The 26,033-nt window shown below is 41.7% G+C and overlaps 2 protein-coding genes and 1 long non-coding RNA gene across 21 annotated transcripts in view; 1 reads left to right on the forward strand and 2 right to left on the reverse strand.

The window, feature by feature from the left end:
• The window catches only part of SUPT3H (SPT3 homolog, SAGA and STAGA complex component), a 483,439-nt gene extending 481,775 nt beyond the window's left edge, over positions 1-1,664 (reverse strand). For 2 of the 13 annotated variants that reach the window (XM_048845710.2, XM_048845701.2), the window contains exons 1-2: positions 1,335-1,473; positions 520-559 (exon numbers count right to left, since the gene is read on the reverse strand). Coding sequence is in view for 1 of the 13 variants with exons in the window: in XM_075126371.1 (XP_074982472.1) it covers positions 1,476-1,561 (86 nt within the window). In the remaining 12 variants the exon portion in view is untranslated. The other 11 variants (XM_048845706.2, XM_048845699.2, XM_048845709.2 and 8 more) reach the window with 8 other exon arrangements.
• A 15-nt stretch (positions 1,665-1,679) lies between these two features.
• RUNX2 (RUNX family transcription factor 2) overlaps positions 1,680-26,033 on the forward strand; it is a 216,606-nt gene continuing 192,252 nt past the window's right edge. For 6 of the 7 annotated variants that reach the window (XM_075126362.1, XM_075126360.1, XM_075126365.1 and 3 more), the window contains exon 1: positions 22,143-23,564. In XM_075126362.1, coding sequence (XP_074982463.1) covers positions 23,280-23,564 — 285 coding nt within the window. In that variant the 5' untranslated portion in view covers positions 22,143-23,279. Of the gene's footprint in view, positions 1,834-22,142; positions 23,565-26,033 lie in introns of those variants that run through there. The other variant, XM_075126361.1, reaches the window with a different exon arrangement.
• LOC125634667 (uncharacterized) lies at positions 21,516-23,381 on the reverse strand. Its single transcript, XR_012667541.1, has 3 exons — positions 23,266-23,381; positions 22,117-22,138; positions 21,516-21,916 (listed from the first exon to the last, which is right to left on the reverse strand). It is a non-coding gene; the product is annotated as an uncharacterized LOC125634667 (long non-coding RNA).

A 26,033-nucleotide genomic window follows, 5' to 3' on the forward strand; every position in this document is an offset into this window, starting at 1 on the left:
TCCTGTTGGCATAGGTAGCATCTATGTTTAAGCACTGCAGCTGCCCGCTGTAGCATTTTAACAGTAGACATTCCCTTGAAGCTAAGTATATTGCCCAAAACATCATTTTCTTCTAGAATGCATATCTAATAATACTTTGCATGTTCTTTTCATTCATAGGCCAAAGTGTTTCAGTCATTTATTTGTGTAATTTCTAGAGCTGAAGTTGCTGACCAATACATAAAGCATAATTTAATATATTTAGTAAATGATAATGAAAACCACTACACATTTGTAAGAGTTTAACAGAAAAAAATGCATTCTCTTGGACTTGAGAATGTATTAAATGCTCAGAACCTGGGAACAGGTAGTTTTTTATTCATTGCAAAGTCTGGGCCCTTCACCTATAAAACACCACACATGCTTGTACTGCTAGCTAAATAAAATCCATCATCCCCCACAAAAAAATGTGGGAGAGAAACCACCATACTCTCAGAACTGCAAAGATAAACACCACCACAAAACAACACTCAACAGTACCTGGCACACTTTCGGTGTAACTGGACATCAGCAACTTGTTCTATATAAATTATAAAAACATTTTCAAAGTTGTTTACAAACATGACTATAAATAGGGCATAGTGAAACAGTAAGCTATAGGGTAAACCCCAGGGAAATTGATAAGAGGAGAGAAACAGGATGCAGATCACCAGGCTGAGGAGTTATTTGTACCCATACTCCCCAAAGTGGTCACCTGTTCTGGGTGCCTCAGTTATTAGGGTTCTTTGAACGTGAATTTCAGACTTGTTGAGAATCCACAGCTACCACCGAGGAGTTGTGGGTGCTCAGCAGCTCTGAAATTCAGGCCCGAGGTGTCAGATTGGGCACCCCAAACACTCAGGCACCTGCAACAGGTGGCCAATTCGTGGGAGGGAGGAGGGGGGTGAAATCTTGGTTTTAGCGTCTGGTACCAGGTAACAGATAACGTTACAAGGAAAGGAGCTGCTTTCCCCAGACCTGGGTGCCACCGGCACAGCGCTGGGTGGAATCACGGAGGCCAAGGTACATTAGCAGACATTCCTGCAACAGGGTACAAGACTCAGAAACACACATAACCCTCCCCTTCTCTCCCTCCCGCCCCCCCCCAAAAAAGATTACTCGGCAGCCAGGCAATATATCCCTTGGGTCAATACCTCCACGGCCCCATGAGCTCCCTGCTAAGTTAGTCAGGCAATAGCAACACGCTGTTCGCTCGCCCTTGCTGGTGACTCACTCAAAGGCTCAGACACACGGGGCTGGACGCAGAGGCGTGCAAGGAAGGAAGGCGCAGCCTGGCCTGGTGGTGGCCAACTAACCCCAGTGGGCTGGTGTCCAGAGACGGGGGAGGGGGGTGGTTAGACACGAGGGAGAGGGGAGCTGCGCCGTCCTCTTTCCCCGACCACCAGACACGGAGAGAGGAACCGAGGCCTCTCGGCAGCCGCGCGGCTCCAGGGGACTAACCGAGCAGGGGGAAAATGGCGCCGCCCGCCGGGGGAGGGGCCGGTTCCGCCACACATCTGCTGCGGCGCCCCCGCGCCTCCATCTTCTGTGTGGCGGCTCGCGCCCCTTCAACTTGGGGGACCGGCGGCGGTTGGAGCCCCGCGCGAGGAGCGGGGGGTGGAGCAGGGGCGGGCCGCCGCCGCAGCGTCCCACAGCGAGGGGCTTCCCCCTGCGCGCGGCGGCGTGGGTGGCGCGTTCGAGCAGCCCGCAGGGGAGAGGAGCGCTAGGGAGTCCCCCAGAGGAGGACCCCCCCTCCCCCGTAGATGCTCGGATGTCCCCCACCGGTTTCAGAAGAGACCCTGGAGCCATCATGAGGTACTTCTAGAGGCATCTCTACAGTCTCCTCTCGGCACCTGGTTAGGAAGTCCCCCATGCGTTGTGTTTACATTAGAAACACGCTAGGCCCCTTGCCATAAATTCAGATGCTTGTAGATTTCTCTCCCCCTCACCCCCCCGCCCAGCAGACGGGAGAGGCCCTATAGCAACCAGGCACTGCTGCAGATCGTGTGTCTGAGGCTTAGACCCCACAGAAGTGGTTTTCAACCTGTGGGCCCCGGCAGGAAGTGTCTACCTGGGAGCTCTGACAGGTGGTTCCCATAGAACAGTGGGTTTCAGTCTGTGATTTGCGGACCCCTGCAGGGCTGCAGACTATGTCTAAGATTTCCAGAGGGGTCTGCACCTCCATTTGAAAATGTTTGGGGGTCTGAACATGAAAAAAGGTCAAAAACCACTGTCTCATGGCAACCAGGCACTACTGCAGGTCATGTATCTGAGGCCTAGACCCTATAGTAGCTAGGCACTACTGCAGTTGGTGTATCTGAGGCTTAAGCCCTACAGCAACCAGGCTGTACTGAAGGTAGTATATGTCAGGCTTTAAGGATGGGTCCCAGTGACTATGAGACAAAAATTAATCCAAAAATAATAAGCACCCAGCAGTTTGCAAAGGGTTGACAAAGACACATAGCTCCATTTCAAAGTGATGCTTCATCTATGAGAGTTTGATGCAAGATCCTCTCTTCTGGGCAAGTTTAAATGTCCCAAAAAGTGGATCTTATGATGAGTCTTGCCACAAAACTGCTCCACAGCTTAATAGCTGTCCCCGTCAGGAAGGGTTTTAGGGATATTCAGCTAAGGTCTGGTTTATACGTGGATTTTGTACCAGTATAAGTATTTTAGTTGGAGGTGTGATACACCAGTAAAATATAAAATCCCTAGTTTGGACACTGTTATTTTAGCATAAAGATGACATACCAATACACCTTATTCCCCTTCCTTTATGGGAATAAGCTATAGTGGTATAAGCCCACTTATACTGGTATAAACACAGCCATACTATGGAATTGTACTATTTTATACTAGTACAGTTGAAGCGGTACAACTTCTGTGTGTAGCCAAGGCCTAAATTTTCCCTCCAATTTCATCCCGTGACTCCTAATTATACCCTCTTATTAAACCCTAAACAAACCCTAAACTTTGTCCTTGACATCTAGCCTGTTTCAAATACTTGCATACTGCTTCATTACCATTGCTGCTCCCAGGTGTCAATTAGCAAGATATACATATTTTAGCTCCTTTAACTTTTCCTCATAATTCCATCCCTCTGTCCTCTTCTCTGCACCTCCAAATACTTCGTGTTGCTTTTCTGTGAATTTCCTCCAGTGTCTCAACAACTTTCTAGTACAGGAAAAGGGAAGCCAATTTCCCTAAAAGGGAAGCCAATTTTGTTACAGATTACTAGAATCAGAGTTACTTGGAAGCTGCCTACCTGCTATCCCAAATAATAGATGATTTGTGACACTGCTACTGACATGGCTAAGTGGCTACGTGCATTGGGTTATTCCTGTCACTCCACAATCCTATGTAGAGTCTGTAAAATAGAATTAACAAAGATAACCAGAAAATATAAAATAAGAAAGTAATTATGTATGTGATGGGGGGGGAGAGAATGTGTAAAAAAGGCATGAAATATTTTTTAAAGGCTTGTTTGGGATTGTGACTTCACAAGATTGTTAATCAAACAGTCTCTCTCTATAGATATAGATTTTTTTTTGTCATCACCTATTTAGCTAAAACTCTTGTACAGTTGGCAAATATGTAAAAATTTTACCAGGATCAATTCTCCTCAGAAACCAGTCTGGTGGCTGCACAACTGTATATGCATTACAGTAGATTTTAGGTTATTCTTTGAAGGGGGTGGGGCTAGCATTCAGCAAATTAATCCTTAAAGAGCCCCCAAATCCTGATTTATTTGAAATTAATCTTGAAGAAATGTTTCATCTTTTTTCCATAGCTCCGTCATGCTCCCCCCATCCTCTTTCCTTCCTCCACCAATGGCATGCCCCAAAGGCACCCTCTCTTCCTGTTCCCTCCTATCAATACCCTATCTTCCCCTTCTGTTTGCCTCCTTCCTATGTCTTTTCCCGCCTTCTGTCCCATTTCTACCTCCTTCGCACGCATCTTGGGGAGACTGGAAGATGTTACCACTCACAGCTAGCCAGCTGAGTGATCTCAACATCCCTTCCTTCCTGCTGGTGCCTACAATTGCAGAGGAAGAGTTGAGAGCAGCCCAAGCACTGACAATGCCACAGTTGCAAAAGGCCAGCATTGCTGGTGGTGGTGGTTTTTAGAGCAACGGAGTTACAACAGAGAAGCTGAGATGCTGACTGGGACTGTTCCCTCCCATGATAGATTTACAAATACCTAAACAGCCCCTGCCAAATCAGGACTATAGGCATTTTTGTCAAGTATTTTCCTGAAAAAGAAAAAAAAAATCTGTCAAGATGAAAAAGATTTAGCAGTCTTCCCCAATCCTTTCCTTCCATTGGAAGCTTTTACTTCAGTTCTGTAGTCCTCAGTTGAGTCCTGTGGGAAATATACAGGGAAGGCAAGAATTAATATTCCTGATAATTCTAATATATAAATCAAGCAAAATATACTGGAATGAATGAACATGCCCAATGGGAACTACATGTTTCCAGAAGCCTGAGCAGTCTCAGTGTCACTTGAGTGCTTGTGCAGTTAAAAGTACTATGCTTGCTGTTGGACAAGTCTCTTGAGTTCTTACTAAACTTCACAGGGACTTAAAATAATTTCAGGCTTTCTTTATGCATCATGAAGAACCAAAAAAGGGCACAAACATCGTTTCCCTTGGCAGGTCACCTTTAAGATACATAAGTCATTATGAAATGTCTCATTGCTTTCACAAACTGGAGTCTGCTGAAACCATAACACACACAAAGTTTTACTTTTGAATAAGGCTGATTTTCTCTGTCATTTGTTTTCACTTTTATTGCTCTGCAGAACATAAAAAGTAAGAAAAAGATTTTATTTTTCCCCTACATAGCATATAATTTACATCAGTCATCCCAGAAGGTCAGTACCACTGGGGTGTCATTGAAGCACAATGAATATAAAGTAATGCAGATCTTGCCAGAGTGGATGGACATAACTTCTTAGAGAAAGAGAGAGTTTCCAAAGCATGTGGGGAAAACACAACGGGAGACCGAGTGAATTCATCACACCACAAAAATGTCTCCATCCTGTCGACAAAGTCATTAAAGGAAAATGAACCATTGTTGCTCTAGACGTTCGCATTCCTTTGGCACAGTAATTTCAGTACAGAAGCATTGGTGCAAAGAGATTTTGCACACATTGGAGAAAAAAATATTTTTAAAAATAATTTTAAAAAGATAGTGTCCAGAATATGTAATAAAAGAAATCCTCCATGTTCCAAAGAGGATCCGGAGACTCTACAGAAGCCACAACTAATAACCATCTGCAGTAGGACAGAGTGGTCTCTTTTCCTCGTGCCAACAAGTCAAAACAAATGGCAACATGGACAGTTCTTTTCGAGTGACCCACAAATTATGTCCTCCTTTAATTATACCAACATTTCTACCTTTTGCTGAACCATGATGGTCCTCATTTTAAAGATGCCTTATTGAGGGGTTCTTCCCCCCCCCCTTTTTTTGTAACGTACTTTGTTTGCTTTCACTAATGCTTTACAGTCTCCGTAGAAACAATCTGAGAGGAATGTGGGGATTAGAGCGGTTTGCTGTATTCAATTTTATTTAATTTTCTGGCAAAGGGTGTCCAAATTATAGAAAAATGTCACATGTGTTTGCAGTCAATTGTAGCATATATCAGTTTCAGGTGCTAGGTTTTACTTTTAGATACAGATTTTTCTCATCATAGGAACACTACTTTAAAGGAAGAATGGCCAGCATGCGGTGTATAATATCAAAGGTAGTTCTAGAAAGCTGCAGCAGAATTGTTCATGTATGTGTCCCTTTATACATAGCAGTTCCACAGTAAGGTAGAGTCCTCTGAATTGACAGACTGGTGGAAAGAGAAACATGCAAACTAAGCCATCATCTTGATTATCCAAGCCTCATAGGAATGTGTTACAGTGGAAGCCACTTTTGTTTCACTAGTTTCTTTGAAAAGAATAAAAGACAAATCATTAAACCATTTTTAAACACCTGCACTAAGAGAAAGTTACCTTTAAAAGATACATTAGAGCAGAGAACTTACATAAATTGAACAGGGTGCGGGGGGGTTGGGGGGGGCGAGGGAGAACATATGCCAGGGAACACCAATTCACACCTGCTAACTACTACAAATAAATTTGTAGACAACAGCAAGCATGCTGCTTATCCATCATTTACGGTCACTGAAGTGCAGTGAGCTAAATCCACTCCCTGGCAATTGTCCCAATTAACTGGGTGTGCTGTTTATTAGGGTGCTGATTAAAGTGTACTCTGTAATATAACAGGTATGTAGTTGCCAACTCTTATTCGCTTCTGATTCATATGGATAAAATCACAAGAGCAGCCCAGAACGATGTGGAAATAATGGTGTATTTTGTGCCAAAAAAGGAATAAAGGATGAAAACTAAAGATCTGGAGCAATTTGGAGGCAACTAAAGATTTGGAGACACAGCATCTGATGAAGTGAGCTGTAGCTCACGAAAGCTTATGCTCAAATAAATGTGTTAGTCTCTAAGGTGCCACAAGTACTCCTTTTCTTTTTGCGAATACAGACTAACACGGCTGCTACTCTGAAACCTAGCATTAGGTAGTACAACATGTTATTATGACAGATCGGTTGTGTTGTGTGATCCAGATATGGCCTAGAGCCTCAGTTTGTATTTACATACATACATACACCCTCCCTTCTATCAGCCCACATGCCAAATACATACACATAAGCAACGTACTAATGCAATGGAAACAAATAGCAAAAGCTACAGTTGCAGTTGTAGTCCAGACTGACACTGTTGATCTCAGGGAATCCACTGGAGGAAAGGGCATGCAGAGACCTATTATGCACTGCCACAGGCTCCTTTCCCCTAACTAGCTCCCTGCCACTCCTCAGCTCAGACCAGCTGATTGCACAAGATGTACTGTCATGGTCTCCACAGACAGTTCAATGTGGGGAACTTAGAGGGGTGCTGGAACAATTTTTATAGTGGGGGGTGCTGATGAAGGAAACCACCTATGTGGTGTTTGTTATTACTACTTTAAGCCAAGGGGTGCAGTAGCACTCCTAATTCCAGCACCACTGGGAACTTGTGTGCATTACAGTATACTTAATCTGAAGTAAGGACTCGTCTACAACTTGGAGTTAGCCACAATTCAGTTAACAGTGGCCAACAACCAATATTGCTGCACCAGTGCAAACAATCATCATTTGCCCCAACTGAGTATAGTGTTCCAAGCAAATGTAGCTGTCCTTGTTTTCACTGATGTAGTTGTACCAGCGGCTGACTTCCAAGTACAAAGCCTAACTTGCTCTGATTTGCCCTAAAGATTTACAAATCTGCTCAACCTCCTGATTCTAGCTGCTTCCTGAACTGGTCTCACCAAGGTGCAGCAATTTCCTGATTTGGAATGCCAAGAAGACACTCTAGATTGTATCTCTAGGGATAGAACTACTCTAGAGAGATCTCTATGATTAAAGGGCTCAAACGTTAAAAATTAAACCAGGAGGGCTCAAACGTTGAAAAATAAAGCCTGGTGCATAGTCCCCCTACTTGCCCATACATTTGGAGCTATGACTAAAGAAAAAGTGGAATGCTGTAGCTAAACTGTGAGCAATAATCAAGCAGCACCACCCAGGGCTTCCTAGCTAGGGAGGAGCAAACATAGCCAGCCAGAGTTCCTTCCAACCACAGAGCATGGAGCAGCCCAAGCTAGGAGCCCAGCTAGGAGATGTGCCAAAGTCAGCCAGAAGCATAGCAATTACTATAATAACAATTTAAGTTCTGGTAATCAAGACATTTGCTGTCTTATATGTACATGAAGTAAAATATATTAATCAAATATACAAATTAGAACATAATGTAGATTGAACAAAACTTTCAGATTTCAGACTCTTCAGCCTTAAAAAATAGGGATTTGGGGACAGACTTTGCACCAGAGAGCAGCTGGACTCTGAGCCCTTGTCACTCCCAACTCATGCATCTGGCTTGCTATAGACCCTGGCCGTGGGCCTGTGATGGGTAGGGAGAATAAGCCAAAGGACTCAGCTCTCCTCACAGAAGCAGAGTCACATAAAGCCCTCTTACTTCTTTCTGGCCTGTATTTAGTGTAATGAAAATTTCCAGAATTAAGCACATTCAAAACAGTAATTTTTGGAACTATAGGAACAGTGCTGAGAAGTTGCATCAAATTACTCCTGGACTTCAGAGTAAATAACATCAGCCACAAGTTGCTAAGGATTTAATTTCCTCAGCATCCTGAAACAAATTAATTTTACTTGACCATGCAGAGGAGAGAGAATGCTGAGTCTACAGCCTCATCTTCACCCTCATCTTCCCATTTATTTCTTTAATTCTGATGTCAGATGGTGTTCTGTGTCCATTACATTTCAGATAAAAATGCGTTGATTATCTTTGATTATGACAATCAGTTTTTTTCCTCGATAAATGTTTAAATATTTAGGGCCAAATTCCACCATTAAATATAAGAATACAGCTGTCCTTGACTTCACAAAGAGTTGTGCATGTATATCTAAAGGCATAACTTGTCCCTTATGTTTTAGATTTCAGCACTAACCTTCCAGTGTAATGTACCCTGTGGACTATAATGCACAGCATGCTATTATACATTTCTGCCTTTCTTTTGAATATAAATCACTGCCTTTAACAAAGCTCCTGAGAATATTCTTCCCTCTTTTCTAAACAGTCTTGCTTTTGTTTACAAGGTGCTCCTCACGTATAGAGCTTTGATCATTTATGTGACTGGGAAACAGAATAGGATACATTTTATTTCTGTGCCTCTCCTTCCCCATTTCCATTCTGCCAGTTTCAATTCAGCACCATGGTACAATGGTAATGGGCACTTTAGAAATGCTGTTGAACAAATTAGATTAACAGATTAGATTAGATAAAGTATAGTTTTAAAATTGTGAACAGGTCAAAGTGTTGATTTAAATCTATCAAAATCTGCTTTGTTTGGGATTGACTACATGAGATGCCCCATCTCCTTTCTCATGAACCAGTGTAATAGCTGAGATCAGTTGAGGTATTTTTACTGACAGGCTCCACAGACTTGAGGCAGGGCATAGGCAGTCGAGAACTCTATATTGTGGAATATTTTCTCCTCTGTTCTTCCATCTGCTCTATATTATCAAGGAATTTACGCCATATTTGTCACAGATTAGCTGAGGGCCTATGGTTCCTCAGAGACCAATTATTTTGGTCTTCAGGGCATGACGTAAGGCTCACCTATTCACTCAGGCATTTGGGGCTGAGGAAGTGAAGAATGAGTACAAGAAGTTTATGGGGCTATGTTGCGTAAACACTGTGGTCCATATAGTGGGTTGTCCTGTCTCTGACAGAGGCAGGTATCAGATGCTACAGAGGAAGGTGGAAAAAATCCCATAGAGAATAATTCTGCAATAAACTGCCACACTGGATATTTCTTCCTAATCTTCATAAATTGGTGGTTGACTCATGCTGTGAAGCATAAGGCTTTATATATCCTTTAAAAATATTTTAGTCTTATTTGATGTAACTGTGGATATTCTCATTATCTTAAATATTGCCTTTCAGGGCATGCTGCAGCTTAGTAGAGATTTGGAAGTATGTAGGTCTTGATGGTGACTAAAGCTAGTGGAAAGATTTGGAGGGATTATTCATGAGGCTAGCTACTTACTTGTTCTAGATATTTCCTTATTTATTTCTGGTGGTAATTTGTGTCAAAACTATCCAGACTCCTAAATAGATGCCTTGTATATGTTTAGACTTCTACGGGTGGAATTTTCAGTGGGAATTGGGGCTCCTAACTCCCTTAGCTTTCTTTAAAAAATCCCAGCCTAAATAAATATGTAAGTAAAATATAAATGTCTAATCTGTTTTTAAATCTTACTCAGCTCCTGGCCTCAAGGATGTTTGATGTCAATGAGTTCCACGGGTTGAATATGTGTTATGTAGAAAAGAAAAAATCATCTTGTATCAGTTTTTAAAGTGTTGCCTTTCAATTTCATTGACTGTCCCCTTGCTCTTGTGTTAGCTTAGCTTTGCCACGATAGCAACACCAAATGCAAAAAGTAAAACTCTCATCATGACCCACTTCTTCCATGATGCTTTCAAGAAACTGGCAAACTAATAATGAACAGGCTGAGAGGTAGTAGGGTCTGGTTGATGTGAATTTAATAAAAACAAATACAAATCCCAATATATATACAAAAATGTATATGATATGTATCAAAACTGTACATGCTGAGATTGTATCCTTCTATCCCACACTGTGTATATTACCTGCCTTAAATCATAAGCTCCTTGGGGCCAGGACTGTCTTCTATGTGTGTGTGTGTACATCACCTAGCACATTGTAGCCTGTGTATGTGTGTCTGTGTGAACTTGCCTAGCACATTGTGGCCACTACTAGAATCCAAACAATAAATAATATCCAAGAACCCGGTGTGGGGGAAGAGGCAGGACATAGAAAGAGCAGGAGCAAGAAACAGAAAAAAAAGGAAGAAATACTAGTGGCAAGATGAAGGGGAAAAAATCTGACAGGCTGTTGGAACAGTGGAATAAAATCATGCTAGACTTTGAAATAGCCACTTAGTGTCCTTTGGTTCCAAGTGGAAGGAGCTCAGGAGACTACAGTGATGAGTGCAAGTACAAAAACCTGGATGAATAGTGTGCTGATCATGGAGAAGATAAATGGGTCAATGGAAGAGATCATTGGTCTAATCTGATATGGCAAATCATCTGCTCCTTCAGCGTTTTCACACTGAGAATTCCCAGGGCTTTCAGTGGGAGTTAACACATGAAAGGGCTCCAGGATTAAATATAAATTAGGAATATTATCTTTATATGCTAAATAGTAAATTACATTGGTGATCATCTAGTCTGATCTCCGGTATAACATAGGCCAAAACATTTGACCCAGTAATCCCTACATCAAGCCTGATAATATTTGGTTGAACCAGGGCAGTGTTTTTTTTACCTTTTTTTCATTTGTGGACCTCTAAAAAATTTCAAATGGAGGTGTGAACCTCTTTGGAAATAGTAGTTGAAAACCACTGTTCTATGGTAACGACAACCTTTCACTGACCCCTTAGACATAGTCTGAGGACCCCCGGCATCTGTGAACCACAGTTTGTAAACCACTGAACTAGGGCATATAATTTAGAAAGACATTAGAAAGTCTTGATTTGAAGATTCAAGTGTTGAAAAGTCTACTACTTAACTTGTGTTCCGGCATACAATATTTGTGTATATGCTATACATATACAGTATATGCTAGATCATAATGTATTAAACCCCGCTAATAATTGTTAAGCAGCCGATATACTCTAAGTATACAAAAGCATGGAAATTCACAGTTAATGCTGACATTGCAGACTTAACACTTGCAGTTTCACTCAGTTGTACCTTTACTAGTGCTGATATTTTGGAATAGGAAGGCTGTTTCTATCCTTGGAAAATTAGCTGTTTTTCACAATTGATGTTAAAACCTGTCCTCTCTCCACACTTGTTCAAATGGTGTTGAAAACAGTTTTGCTGCTGGTGTGAACAAGGTCAGCTGACTTGAACACCCATTGTAACAAACTTTTCTGTACACCTTGAGCCAAATCCCACTTGTGTTATTTCAGGCTAGTGGTCCCAAAGGCTCTCATCAAGTATGATTTACTACAGCAAGGGATAACTCAGTTGACATTGTCCACACTAGCAGGGCAACCATTTTCAACATTACTTGTGGTGGGCCTCAGGTGGGAAACTGTTTTTAACCCCATTTTATCAAAAATGGCTCATTTTCCAAGAGCAGACAAAGCCCAAGTGACATTAAATACCGTATTTGCTGAAATACAATAGGGTGAGGTAAGGATAGAGGATCATCACACAACATTCTAGCCTTAACTCTGAATTTTCTTGTTTTACATTCAAAATCCCTGACTCTCAAGTAAATTTTTCTGGTTAACTGCGTTGGTAATTTCATGTATTATAATGACAATATGAAGAAAACAAACATCAGAACATCCATACTGAATCAGACCAATGGCCCATCTAACCAGTATCCTGTCTTCCGACAGTGGCTGAAGCCAGACGCTTCAGTGGGAGTGAACAGTACAGGGCAATTTATCAAGTGATCCGTCCCCTGTTGTCCATTCCCAGCTTCTAGCAGTCAGAGGTTTAGGTAAATCACCCTTGGCAGCTGACAAACCCTCCACTTCGAATTGTAACACGCATAGAGCTGAACCAACAACATAGAAGTCACAGGGCTGCACGTTGGGGTAGTCGGTGATGACAGTGCCAGGATTCGTTGAGCTGGTGCTCGTGGAATTCGGCTCGCTGGTTGGATCATTAGCTTCCCTGACTGCTGTCAGATACTGGTAGGTGGCATGACAAGGACGCTGATCCATTGCCCCCCAAACCACCAGCTGCACGTTTGCCATCACGTCACCCATTATGGTCTCATCCAATCTCTGGGGTCTTCGTGACAGCCCTTTGTGCAGCTGTGGTACAACACAGAGAATGACACACATTGTCGATGAATGCCTGCTGACTAGGTTCAGCGGTGGCCTAGAAGAACTGCATCATGCCTCTGAAGATGCCATTGCTTGGCTAGAAGACTGTGCACATGCTAAATAAGAAGTTTAGGGACACCCAGAGTATGGGTTTGCATCCCTGTCCATCTGGCTAAAAGCCATTGATTGACCTATCCTCCATGAACTTCTCTTATTCTTTTTTTAACCCAGTTATACTTTTGGCCTTTACAACATCCCCTGGCAATGAGTTCCACAGGTTGACTGTGCATCATGTAAAGAAGTACTTCCTTCTGTTAGTTTTAAACTGCCTACATGTATTGTATGAGAAAGACTTCATAGATGGGAAGAGCCTGATTCTTCTCGCACACTACTGTAAATTAGGAGTACCATCACTGACGTCAAAAGAATTATCCTGGTGTAAAATAGGTGTAAGTCAGAAGTACTGCTATCCTTAATGTTCTGAAAAGTTTGTCATGGAAATACCTGTTAAAATAACTAATATGAGAAATATTTAATCACTTGATTTCGATGACTGTTTTGAGCAATTACATCTCATTGCATCCTATAATAAAATTCAGGGGGGAGAATGCCTAGTGAGCAGAACACAAGTCTAGGAACTAGGAGAACAGAAAATCGTCCCCAGATCTAACTAACTCACTGTGACCATGAGCAAGCAACTTACCTTCTGTATCTATCAGTTTCCCCATATGTAACTGGCCTTGATAATATTTACCTACCTGACAAGGGTGTTTTGAGGCTTAATTAATTTTCATTATGAGACCTATCTATCTATCTCTGATATATAAAAGGCCTTAATCACTATAGCATTAAGCTGCGACTAGCACTCAGGTTTTTATATAAAGACAACATATTACTGAAAAGAATTAGTATTGCATCTGTCTGGTTAGCCACAGAACATCTTTTTTCCCTTTCTGAATCAGTATGGATGTGTCATAACTCATCAACAAGCTCGTGATAAATATATGTCAAAAATGGCTTTGGTTTTTCAGCTCTGTCTGTCTAGCAGGATTTTATACTACCCATCCATTGCTGCAGTATCTAAATGCCTTCCACATAAAATCAATAGCAATAGTAAAACTCCTAGTGGACTTCAACTAGTGACCAAACAAGCATGACTCGGAGAGCATATGGAATTCTTACCAGGAAGGGAGTTTGTTTACTTCCTACAGCTCACACAAATTTCCTTAGCAAAAATATAGGTGGCGATATGCATGTGGTGTTTAGCAAGTAGAGTTTTTTATTGTCATTTCCTTCAGTTGTCAAAAAGAGTTGGAACTCAATTAAAATGACCCACGAATTATAGCTTTTTAAATCAGAGCAAATATGTACAGCAGCAAAACCACACAAACACTCTGCAACAATCTAGATACAGAAATGCGGAAATATGAGTGTATATGCAGAATAACCACAAGTGGTAAATGCTTAAAGGCTTGACTGTCACTCTTACACTGAGTGGTACGCTATTCTGTCAAAATTCCTATCTAAACCAATGGGACTACTCACAGACTATGGTATTACACCATACGAATAAGGTGGTAGAATCTGACCATTACTGATTAAACCCTATAGTATAATGGACCTTATCTATACTGGTATATATTCTGATACTTTTTTAAAATGTGAATTATTTATTCAGTGGATTATATTAGCTCTTTGGGAAAGGATACCTTGGCTTGAATTTTCTAAACTAATCTTTCAAATTGCACCTGCAGTTTTTTGCGTGACAATTTTTTGCACATCAGAAATTCAGATCTGTTTGGGAAATGGAAGTTGCAAAACAACTGCTGGTTGTAAGGCACAAAAACATAAATCCAAAACACTGTGCACCAAACATGTAGACATGAATAATTTGGGTACAATTTTAGAGTGCATTGATGCTGCTTTGAAATGTAGATACTTAGAGGCCAAATGTTCAACACTTAGATTGATGAGCACTTATTCACACAAATAGACTCATTGAAATCAACCAACCTGCTCACATAAATAAGTGCTCATCAGCATGAATAAAAATTGCCATTAGTATTTTTTAGGATATATCTTGTTCTCAACCAAAGTTCCCAGTAGGGCAAATCATGCCAACCCCAAGCTGCTGAGGGAGGGGAATAGGGAACAGTTCAAGGGTACTTCAGGGACAGTTCAAGGGTACTCCAGGGACAGAGCAGGGGCAAGATTGCTGAATATCCTCCATCACAAGGGGAAGCATAATAGCAATGGGGACTACCATGGTTCTATAAGAGCAGCTGAAAGTGGCTCTGCTTCTGCTTCACAACCTAGGAGTCATCTCTCACTGCACAGCCCCTACTATCATTAACTGATATTTCACATCAGTCCCATAGAAATAGAATCTCCTTTGCATCTTTCTTTCAAGTGTTAATGACTTTGGGGGTTTAAGTATTTGAGTTTCATTGAAGAGCCTGATCTACATCTGAAGCAGACAGCTTGCAAATTATCTTTTTGAAAAATACATCTATTACTGAGTTGTGAAAGTGCTAAATGAGTAAAGTGTCCTAACTTAGTAAAAGTATTTTTTCTTCTAGTTTTGTAACTTAAAAACAGCTCACTTAAAAAAAATCTGTGTAAAATTTGACTTCTGGACTGAGACATTGTATGCCAGATTTCACTCTGAAAGGAATTTTTATGGCTGAGTTATAAACTTCTGAAAGCAAGGTTGAAAACTGAACTACTGACAGTCATTCTGACAATATTTTTCAAACTATTAGGGATTAGGATGAGCCCTTCATGGAAGGATAAATTATCCCACATCTGCCTGCTGAGGGGTTTCTTGTACCTTATTCTGAAGCATCTGGTGCAGACCACTGTTGGAAACAGGACATTGGACTAGATGGACCATAGGTCTGATAAGCCTAACAATTCCTATGGACTCTTTCAATAATTTAGTTGCAAGTCACTAAGTCTCTACTGGTATGTGCAAAAAATTATTTTCAGAAGCTTGTAATTAAACCAAGCTTGAGTATATTCTCACAGGGATATCAAAAGGCACTTCACTGACTGCAGGGTGAAGCCCAGCAAAATTTCAGATTACTTCTCCAAAATATGCGTGTGTTAGAGTTCCTCACCATGATGGTCGGGAGAATTTTTTGACGATTGAAAACAATGTGTTGTCTCCTAACATCAGTCTCAGAAATGGATGAACTGTTCTTGTGGAAACTTTCCAAAAAATTCTGCCTGAGGGACACTCCCAGCATGGAAAATTTCAGCCCAAATGAACTTTAAAATTTGGCAAAGTATAGGCAACTGAAAACAGGTCTTATAATGGAGAAAGTTAGGCTATCGGTGTTGCTGCCAGCTTCATTTATAATATTTTCTTTATTTTTTGCTCTTTATTACAAGGGACATTCACATGGAAACAGAATCTCTAATGCTGTTGTCACTGGTCTTTTGGCTTCTTTCTGTGTTGACATTGCTGTCCTCTTGACATCATCTCCACTGTGATCCACAAAGGGCTTGAACTTGAAAGATGCTGAGCATTCTGGCCTCCATCCAGCAAAGCACTTAAGCACATACTTAACTTTGAGCACGCAGGTGCTTTCCTATACTCAGACCAATGTTCAGAGGATCAAGACACGCTGTAAGTGTGATGTCATAAACAAAATTACAGGCTAGTTTCTCAGGTTTGGCCTGGGCTGTGCTCACTGCATTATTGGGGAGAAGTTTGAGTGGGGGCATCAGAGGTAGTATAACCTTTGCAGTTCCCTAAACCTGGAGCCAGCAATGAGCTCATTTAGTATATACCTTGTGTGCACTTTACCCCACACTTTCATTACCATGAGCTTTATTTTCATATTTCATCCCTGCAATGTATCACCCAATAGGAATCAGTGTTGCCAAGTCTTGCAATTTTACCACAGGTCTCACCTTATTTGGTGTTTTTCCTAAAGCCCCAGCTATTGGAATCATGTTATTAACTTAGAATCTCAGTTTTAATTTTTTCTCCCCTAAAAGTACATTTCCAGACCTCTTGGTGGTGGAGAAAAGTTTTAAAACAGTAATCCTAAAGTTTTAAAACAGTAAAATGCTCCAACACAACAGGAAAAAATAAAAAGAATCCAAAGTTTATTATTTTGAAATCTCATGGTTTTTAGGAAATCTCATAATTTTTTTTTGGGGGGGGGGGGTTAACTCATGGTTTTTGAATGCTTGTGGTTCCGATACTAAAAACAATCTCTCCCCCCCACCCACTCCCCCGAGTCTAATTAACTTTAGTTTCACAGTATCTCCTGTGTGAGCTTTATGGAGCTTGTATCTGACTGGCGTGTACTTCATTAGACTCTTAAAAACCAGCATAGAAAATTTAGGAACTCTGCAAGATTCCCAATGTATACACATAAAGCCTTTTTAATTACTAACAGTTACACCTCCAACTCTCCCTGCAATTAGTCTGAGGCACTAGTCCTCACTGTCGTCAAACTGTGAAGTTTCTATCTCAATCTGTTGGGTTTTTTTAAAAATACATGATGAACAAAAAAAAGTTAAGAAAATGTGAACCCTAATTTTGTTTAACCCTCATAGCTCTAAAATAATTTGTCCAATTTGTCTGAAGCTTTCCAGAAAAGTTCTACCTTGGCAATAAAATCAGGATGTAAAATTTCAGATGGATTTATTTATTCACAGAGAACTTGTGAGAAGGATCAATGGGGCGGAGGGATAGCAAATTTGTCCTTGTTATGGAAAGCCAGTTTAATCCTCAACTCTCCATAATTGTATGGGGGAGGTGGGCGTTGTTTGTTTTGGACCAAGCAAAGCAACAGTATGATTTACATGACACAGAGTGACCAAAATAAAAGTTTCTGTAATCAAAGTCCAGAGCTCAGACTTCTGTCCTTCAGACAGAAAACACAGTCCATACTTGTTCTTTGATATGTTACTATAAGTTAATAGTTAGGGCCACAATCCTCCACTAGAATCTACTAATGTGGCTCTTTAACCTTTTATCCTCATTGAAAAAAAACGGAACTCCAAGAGGGCACCTAGTGGATCCTGAAGCAGGACTGAAACCTAGGTTTGCAACAACCCTTTTCTGAACAAGCAGAAAACAAACAGGGGGTGGGGGACAGGAACCCAGTCTTTGACAATTATCTACATTTTTTTCAGTTTATGTGCATTTTGGAGCTGTTGAGAAGCCAACATCTATTCTGTTCAAACTTTCAGAGAGCAACTGAGCCTAATAAAGCCAGCAGGAGTAAGATCGCAATATTTTTCATTATTGATGCAGCTGGTTTATTATTGTCAACAAAGAAAACTTACTAATAATACTCTGCACTAACAAAGCCCCTTTCATCTTTGGATTTCAAATGACTTCATGACAATAAGAAAAGGAGTACTTGTGGCACCTTAGAGACTAACAGATTTATTTGAGCATAAGCTGTAGCTCATGAAAGCGTATGCTCAAATAAATTTGTCAGTCTCTAAGGTGCCGCAAGTACTCCTTTTCTTTTTGCGAATACAGACTAACATGGCTGGGTGTTGTGAGACTTAAATAACTCACTTGGGTCGTGAGGTAACTATTGTTATCCCAATTCTGTGCAGGGGTAAACTGAAGCACAGAGATGTTAAGTGACTTGCCAGTTGTTCAGGTCACACAGTGAGTAAATGGCAATCCCTGAATAGAACCCAAGAATCCCAACTAACAGTCGTCTCTTCCTACCAATAGAAAATAATGTGTGAAACAATAATGTTATAGATGTCAATCAATTGTTGCTTTATATCGTCATTTTCTAGTCTGTCTTTCAGACTTGTCAGTCTACTGTACTGCCAGAAACTGTAAACACTATACAAACAGTGTACGGTGCTGAGATATAAAATGCTTACAGCACATTTCAGGATAGCATAGAATTTTCTTGCATTTCAGTCATAAATCAATGGGTCAGGGACATGATAGCTAAAATAAAGAGACTGAAGGAGTCTATGTACTCTTGTAATACTGTGATTGTACTTTGGAAATCTGTGCTCATTAGCACAGTAAACAATGAATCAACCAAATCTGTCAAACAGAAGTCTGTATTTTCTGAGGCACTCTACCTGACATACTTCTAAGTGCAAAGAATAGCCGGACAAGTAGTCAATTTGTAACCAAAATGAAAGCAAAGTGTTGCCATGAGACATTGGGCCTCATCATGCTCCCACTGAAGTCTATAGAAGTTTGGGAATTGATGATCAGTGGGATCAGGACTACCCTAATTTCACACCACATTTCAGCCTGATGTGTATTTTCATGAGTGAGTTAGAAACTCCTGGAAGATGAAATTTGGAAAGAAAATACTGGCAAGTCCTTAACTATAGTAGTAATTGCTGACATTGCTATAATGACTCACAAAATATCTGATACAATAATAAATCTGTTAAACACATTCATTTATTCTGTTTTCCATCAAGACTATGTACTCATATAGAGACGGTTATAAGAGGTTCAATATGTATCATGATTACAGCACATTCCGGTCAAGCAAACTAGCATCAAAACAAATATTTTTATGAAACATCATTCAGTACAGAAACATTCAGCATTTATCAATTATTTTCTACCTTGATCAGATAATGTTTATACCAGGAGATTATTGATGGGTCCAGAGATTACTGGGTCCAAATTTTACCAATTTTAAATTAAATAGATACTATGCCACTTAAAATATGTTGTTTTCTAGCAAAATGCTTCCATATAGTACAGCTGTATTTGTAACACAGTTAAAAGTAAAACAGCTAAAAGACCATCAAAGTTGCTTTTGCAGCAATCACAGGTCATTAAAATCTTATTTTATACAGTGGGTCTGGAGGTTTTTTTAATACATAATTTAAAAAAAAAAAATTTTCTCTAAACTACTATGGCTCTCTAACCTCTTAAAATGTGATTCACTTTTCAACCTATGCTAAAATTTTGAGTACTTCTGAAGTGGACGCGGAAGAAAGCTGGAGGGTAGGATTGCCCCAAGTTCAAGGGTTCTCAAACTGGGGGTCGTGACCCCTCAGAGGGTCGCGAGGTTATTACATGGAGGGTCATGAGCTGTCAGCCTCCACCCCTAAATGCTTCTTCATCTCCAGCATTTATAATAGTGTTAAATATTAAAAAATGTGTTTTTAATTTATAAGGAGGGGGTCACACTCAGAGACTTGCTGTGTGAAAGGGGTCACCAATACAAAAGTTTGAGAACCACTGCCCAAGTGTCTTTCAGCCAAATCCAAGTCAAAGTTTCATATAATTCAGAACATAGCATAAAGGACATATAAAACGAATCCCAGACAGCCTTTATGCTGGTCCATAAACATTATGGGTAGTTTTATTAAAGTGTCCATAACCGTTTCCATAAAATTCTAGTGCTCTGAGTTGTGATCTGTTCCAGGCTTTAGCAAGTTCCTGTTAAATGTGTAAAAGTTAAGCAGAAAGACATTTTTGTAAGGAGACTAAAAATCAGCTGTGCCAGGTACCTGAAACTTTGTTAGGGTGGTCAGTGAAAAAATTATAAATAACTATAGACTATTTTAAGTGACCTTACACTGGTTACTTCCTATAACTTTTTTTGATTTATCCTATTTAACTTTTTAAATTTTAGTATAGAGGAAGGCAACTGCAAAAATACTGATATGACTAATTAAAAGAGGAAATGTATCTTCTTATTTAAAAAAAATACTGAAATAATTACTGTCAAATTAATTCTGTACTTGGAAACATAAGGTTCCTGTTAACTTTTTCTTTTCTGCCCAACACCTGTATTCTCTACCTAATGGAAAATGTTATCCCCCATTCTAAAGGGAAGGTGTTTAAAAGCACAATAATAAACATAGTACCAAAAATTACTATTTAACAATATTTTACTGTACTGCAACTCTATTTAAGGAGAGCTCTGAAAACATTTAAATTACTCAGCTCCTTGCAGATTGTGTTAAATTCCCCATTTCGGGGAACTGTGCACACTTCTCCTTTTGGACAGGATCTTGCCCATTTTGTTGGTAAGTATGGGAGTACGTAGCCATCATACTTATATTTCCAGGTAGGAACAGTAAACTCCCCACCACCATCACTCCGTATTTGACAAGTACACAGAGAGAAAAAAAACAGAGATCGCTTCCAGGTGATTAGGGGTTACTATCAAACATATTAACCATGGGAAAAAAAGAGGTAGCATGAAAAACAAATGCATGTCCTCCGCTGCATTTCCTTCAAGGACGTGTGCTATTGCAGACAAGAGCATAGAGTTGCAAACCACAGTTAGCGGTATACAGAGCGAGAGCTCTCCCATGTGACCGAAAAAAAGATTATTTTGAACATTTTCATTTCAAGTAAGTAAATAAATAAAGACCAAAGCTCCGGAAGTTTCACCTTTTTTAATGTAGGTCAGATAACAGGCGATGGTGGTTGTAGTGGGGACTAACTCAATGCTGTGTTAATTGTCAGGGAGGATCATTTTATGTATGCGCTGTTGGCTGTGTTGCTGGTTGGTTTCGAAAGTTGCCACAGACCCTATTGTGAAAACAAGCCGGCAGCAGAACCTACAGCTGGACTAAAGCGCGGAGTGTTTGCTACATTGTGGTTTGGGTCCCTAAGACCTCAGTCGAGGCACATGTGCTTTCGGATCATTTACCTAGGTACACGCAGGTTTTTTCATGGGAAAGGGGGGTACAGCGTAAGGGGAAGGCCAAAGATTTGTTTTATGGTGCTGAAAATGCTCCCAGAATTGTATGCGAAAAAGCCGCAAAAAGGCACCATAAGCGGAGCCCCCCTCCCATCACCCCAAACCACACCGACACTTAGCGCAGCTACCACCCCACCCACAGCGCTTACTTTGTACAAGAAGGTGGAAGTGGCACGTCGAAGTAAATTAGAGGGAGAGTTTTGATAGGTTGTTATCTGCTCTGGGAGGCGTTCACACTTTTTTACTATTGGGTATGTAAATTGTTTTTAATAAGATCTGCCTTTTTTTAAAGGGCGAAAACAATCCAGACTCTCTTTACCTTAATAGTCTGAAGGGTTTTTTTTTTCTAGCTTTCATTTATTCAAGGAAATGTTTTAGGCTTTAGATTGACAGGATCTTAGCAAAAAAACCCTTGGCACCAAATGATAAAGTATTATTTATTTATTTATTTATTTATTTGGCAAACAAGATAGTCCGGGCTTTTTTCAAAACAAACAAAAAATGTGTTCATGGAAAAAACCCGGAGAGAAGTACAGATCGGAGACAGTCTTGTCATTCCCTCTAGTCCTGTCCCCGGGTGGGGGAGATCGCCGGAAAGCAAAGCTCCTTCTCCTGTGGGGGATGCACATTGTTTTATTTATTTTGAAGGCTGCCGAAGTATGAGGACTGGGTTGAGACACCACGTGCTGCTGACTCTCATCAGCATAACGATCGCCTTAGCCAGAGTCCTGTATATATAAACCACAAAAACCTAATCATTAGAAATCCCAGCCTCCAAAAACCACATTTAGGACCAAAAAAAAAAGTTAAAAAAAATAAAAACCAACGGAGGCATTTTTTTTCGGCTCCTTCATCCTCCCCGACTCAACTTTTGGGACTCAAAAGAAAGTTTTTTAAAACCAGTTTTTCAGAAAAAAAAATTAATTACCTTTTTGGTTTTTGGTTTTTTGCTGTTGTTAATCAAGGGAAGAAAAAAAAAGATTTTTGTTAGTCTATTCGACTCAACGGACTTGAACCCCGCCGCCACTTAATTAAAAGGGACCGGAGTGCACCCAAGCTCCCTTTTGCAACAAGTTACTTAAGCGCATTTTAGAAAACAGCCTGACAATTGTTTGTGTCTATTCTCCCCTCTTATTTTTCCGGGAATCAGAAGTCTGAACATTTTAAAAAAAGCCCTGTTCCTCTTTACGCAGCCTCCTAATGTTTCTCTTTTAATTATTAGTATTTTGACTACGGTTTGTTGTTGTTGTTGTTTTTTTTTCTGGCTAAAAACGCAGGAACTTTCTTGTTTGGGCTGAAGTAGCTTTGGGGGAAGGGAAACAGCTTTGCAGAGACACTCTTCAAAACTTTTTAACCCCCACCCCCCACCCCAGTCCCCTCTCCCTCCTGAAGCAATAACTAATAATCGGAAAAGCTGAGAAGTCACTTGGCATCTAAACTTTCTCCGATCAAGATTTTTTTGTGGAGGGGGGAGACTTCCTTGGAGGAAAACGGGACATTCCCCTTAGCACCCCCACTCAGTAGTTGAAACCTAGCCTCCTCTTCTCGCTGCTGCTTCTCCTGCAAACAGCAGCAACCCAGGAAGCTGAAATCAGCAGCTGCTTTACCTCTCCCAGGCAACCTTTAAAAATCCAAAAGGAGAAGAGAAGAGACAAAAGGAAAGACAGAGAAGAAGGCAATCCCGAGCACTTGAGGGAAGACGCGGTGGCTGGAAGGAGGGAAGGAAAAAAGAGCAAGAGAGACTGAACAAGAAGGAAGGAAGCAGGAGAAGCTCTTTTTGCAGCACCCGGGACCATGCAGTTTCCAGCTGGGCTTTGCTAAGAGGGGGACAGCCCTAGGATCCCACCGCCAGACACTGTGTCCCCCATTCCTCCAGGCTGCAGACTCGCCCCCAAATCAGCCACATCACCTCCCCCCCCCGTTTTTTTAGCTGTGATTTTTTCCCCTCCTGCATTTAACCCGCTCCTGCTCTTTCCTCCCGTCTTCTCCCCTCCACTTCTCCATTCACCCCTTTTTTTAACCCCCCCACTACACGCCTCCTCGAGTGACCCCCCCACCGCCCCCTCAGCTCGCTAACTTGTGGCTGTTGTGATGCGTATTCCCGTAGATCCCAGCACCAGCCGGAGGTTCAGCCCCCCCTCCAGCAGCCTGCAGCCCGGCAAGATGAGCGAAGTGAGCCCGGTAGTGGCAGCCCAGCAGCAGCAGCAAGAGGCGGCGGCGGCCGTGCCCAGGCTGCGCCCCCACGATAACCGCACCATGGTGGAGATCATCGCCGATCACCCCGCCGAGCTGGTCCGGACCGACAGCCCGAACTTCCTGTGCTCCGTGCTGCCCTCGCACTGGCGCTGCAACAAGACCCTCCCGGTGGCATTCAAGGTAAGACACCCCCCCGGCCGCCGCTACGCTCGGTGTGCCCGGCAGCCTCCCCGCCGCTTCTCCGCCAGCGACCGGAGCCAGGCTAGCCTCCCGCTCCCCACCTTCTCCAGTGAACACTTATACAACCCCCGCAGCAAGGGCAGTGTGTCCTCTCTCTGCCCCCTTTAACACCCATGTGCCCCCCCATGACTATGCACCCCTTAGGGGTCCCTCCCGAACAACCGTGCCCCCGAGGCACTAGGGGAGTGGGCACCCTATCCTGTCATTCCTCTGGTCACTGCATAGACCCCTGACCCGAAGGGCCACCTCCCTTCTCACAGCCCCCCACCCCGCTAGCAGTACACCCCTAGCCACAAGGAAAAGGAACCCTTTATTCTCATTTCACAACCACACCCGCCCTCACCACAAGGCAGTGCAGCAACTAACTACCCACCACCTATAACGACCGGGCACCCCCAACCACAGGGGCAATGCACAGGCTGACGCCTCCCATTAGCAAGCGCATACTCTCAACCACCATAGGAATCATCTAACTACGCTCCATTCATACCTACGTCTCCTAACCACCAACAATGCCTCCCTATTAGCGCCCCCCACAACAGTCATCCACTCCTTAGCACCCAATGAACCCGCTTCTCCACTGACATCCCAGACACCCCAACACTACCAGGGCAAGGGAGCTAACGCCTCACTCCATCATACACTGCCAACCAGAAGAACAATGCACCCCGTAACCACATGAGCCGTGTAACCTCTAAGAAACAGAAAGACTGGATGCAGAATATCTTTCCAGTAGGTGGGGGGATTTGCCCATCTCCAGAGCAATGTATAGGGTCATAAGAAAGGGGAGAGGAGAAAGGGTGGCTTTTAGCTTCCTCCAAATGTTCCCTCTCCTCTGTTTCAGCACCAAAGGTCTGCCCCCTTCCTTTCACAATGTCTAAAGGCATTTTAATTGATGTATTAATGGGTACGAAGCAGGGTTTGATGGTGTTGTGTGTGCGTGCCCTACTGTTGATTTAGGAAGGACACCAGGAGAAGGACCCACGTTCCTGATGGAACTTTTTCCCCCTTTTTCACTTGGGTGTGTCTCTCTAGGTGTCAGGTTGAACTTACTTTTTGCGAAGTGACAAGCTATTTGTATTTCATTATGTGAGGAGATAGGGGGAGGTGTTGCTGCCTCCCGGAGTTACACTATTTTACAGCCGCTTCTGGATCCTCCCAAGCTAGGCGTAGAAAAATTATCCAGGTTTTAAAACTGGGATCTACAAAGGGGCTAAGAGTGGGGAGAGGGGACAGAGCTCTTGCCCTCCCAATGGGAGATGGTACCCCTTCACTTCTCCTGCTGGACAAGTTAGGAAGTGTCTGTCCAGAAGACGCTCATTTTGACAGGGGACAGTGCATAAGTTATCAGAAACATCATACGCTATCTAAATAATAAATACTACCCAGATCTAAATCGGGAATGTTGTTTTTTGTTTTCAGTCGACATCCACACACTCTGCTAATGTTAAGAAAGGATTATTTGGTGGTTGTTTGTGTGCTTGCTTTTAAGCAAGCCTTTACCCTCCCACCAAACTTTCTGCTGCAGATTTCTTTCAGTTCCTTCAGTGGTGAAATGAGTAGTAACTGGGCTGTCCCAAAGCACCTGTGCCTGTCCATCAGCACCTGAGTCAGTCCAAAACCCAGCACCGGAATTAACAGATCTAAACTTTGCAAATGTGGATGTTACTGCCTGTGTAAAATCGAAACCCCTCCAACCTCCTGCTATTGCAGCATCCATGACAAAATGTAGTTACCCTGCCTGAAAATCATTGAAAAGCAGAAGAGTTTGAAATCAGTATTTTTCTGGAACAAAGTATAACTATCTAAGAGTGCTGTAGTTCCTGACTGATAGAGATGTAATCATTACTAAGGGGGGATATATTTGTAAGTGAAAAATCAAGAGCATCAGTAAAGGAAACTGATGTTAAAATAAGTGTATGAAAAGCGGACATGGAGACTGAATGGCTTGCTTTAATATCAGACAGAGAAACAGACTACATTTGTCTGAAGCTCACATATATGACAGGGAAAGGTTGTGTAAGAACCTGGTCTGCCTTAGAGTTAAATGATTAGTAGTCTTTGTGGGCCCCACTTGTTAAAGATTGCAGAGAGCAGGCTATACAAACCATTAGAAACATCTTCTCTTTCTGTAACTTTGCCAAGCATTAAAGGGCCATGGCAAATATCAGGTGTAGATCACTTCTCCTTAGCAAGTCTTATTCAGAGGGAACTGGTGGTTGGGGGGAAGGAGGAGGAGATTTCAGACAACTTTTATTGTAATTTTGATCATTGTTAGATTAGATGAGTATTAAAGTTATAGTTCACAGAAGTAAACATTACACATTGCAGTTATATCTGTCTCTGGCTTCTTTTGAAATGTCAGGTATCACCTTCTACTGTTTCTTATTTACTTACCTTTAAAGGATA

Source organism: Caretta caretta, chromosome 3 (assembly GCF_965140235.1).
Source record: "Caretta caretta isolate rCarCar2 chromosome 3, rCarCar1.hap1, whole genome shotgun sequence".
In the NCBI taxonomy this organism is placed as follows: Eukaryota; Metazoa; Chordata; order Testudines; family Cheloniidae; genus Caretta; species Caretta caretta.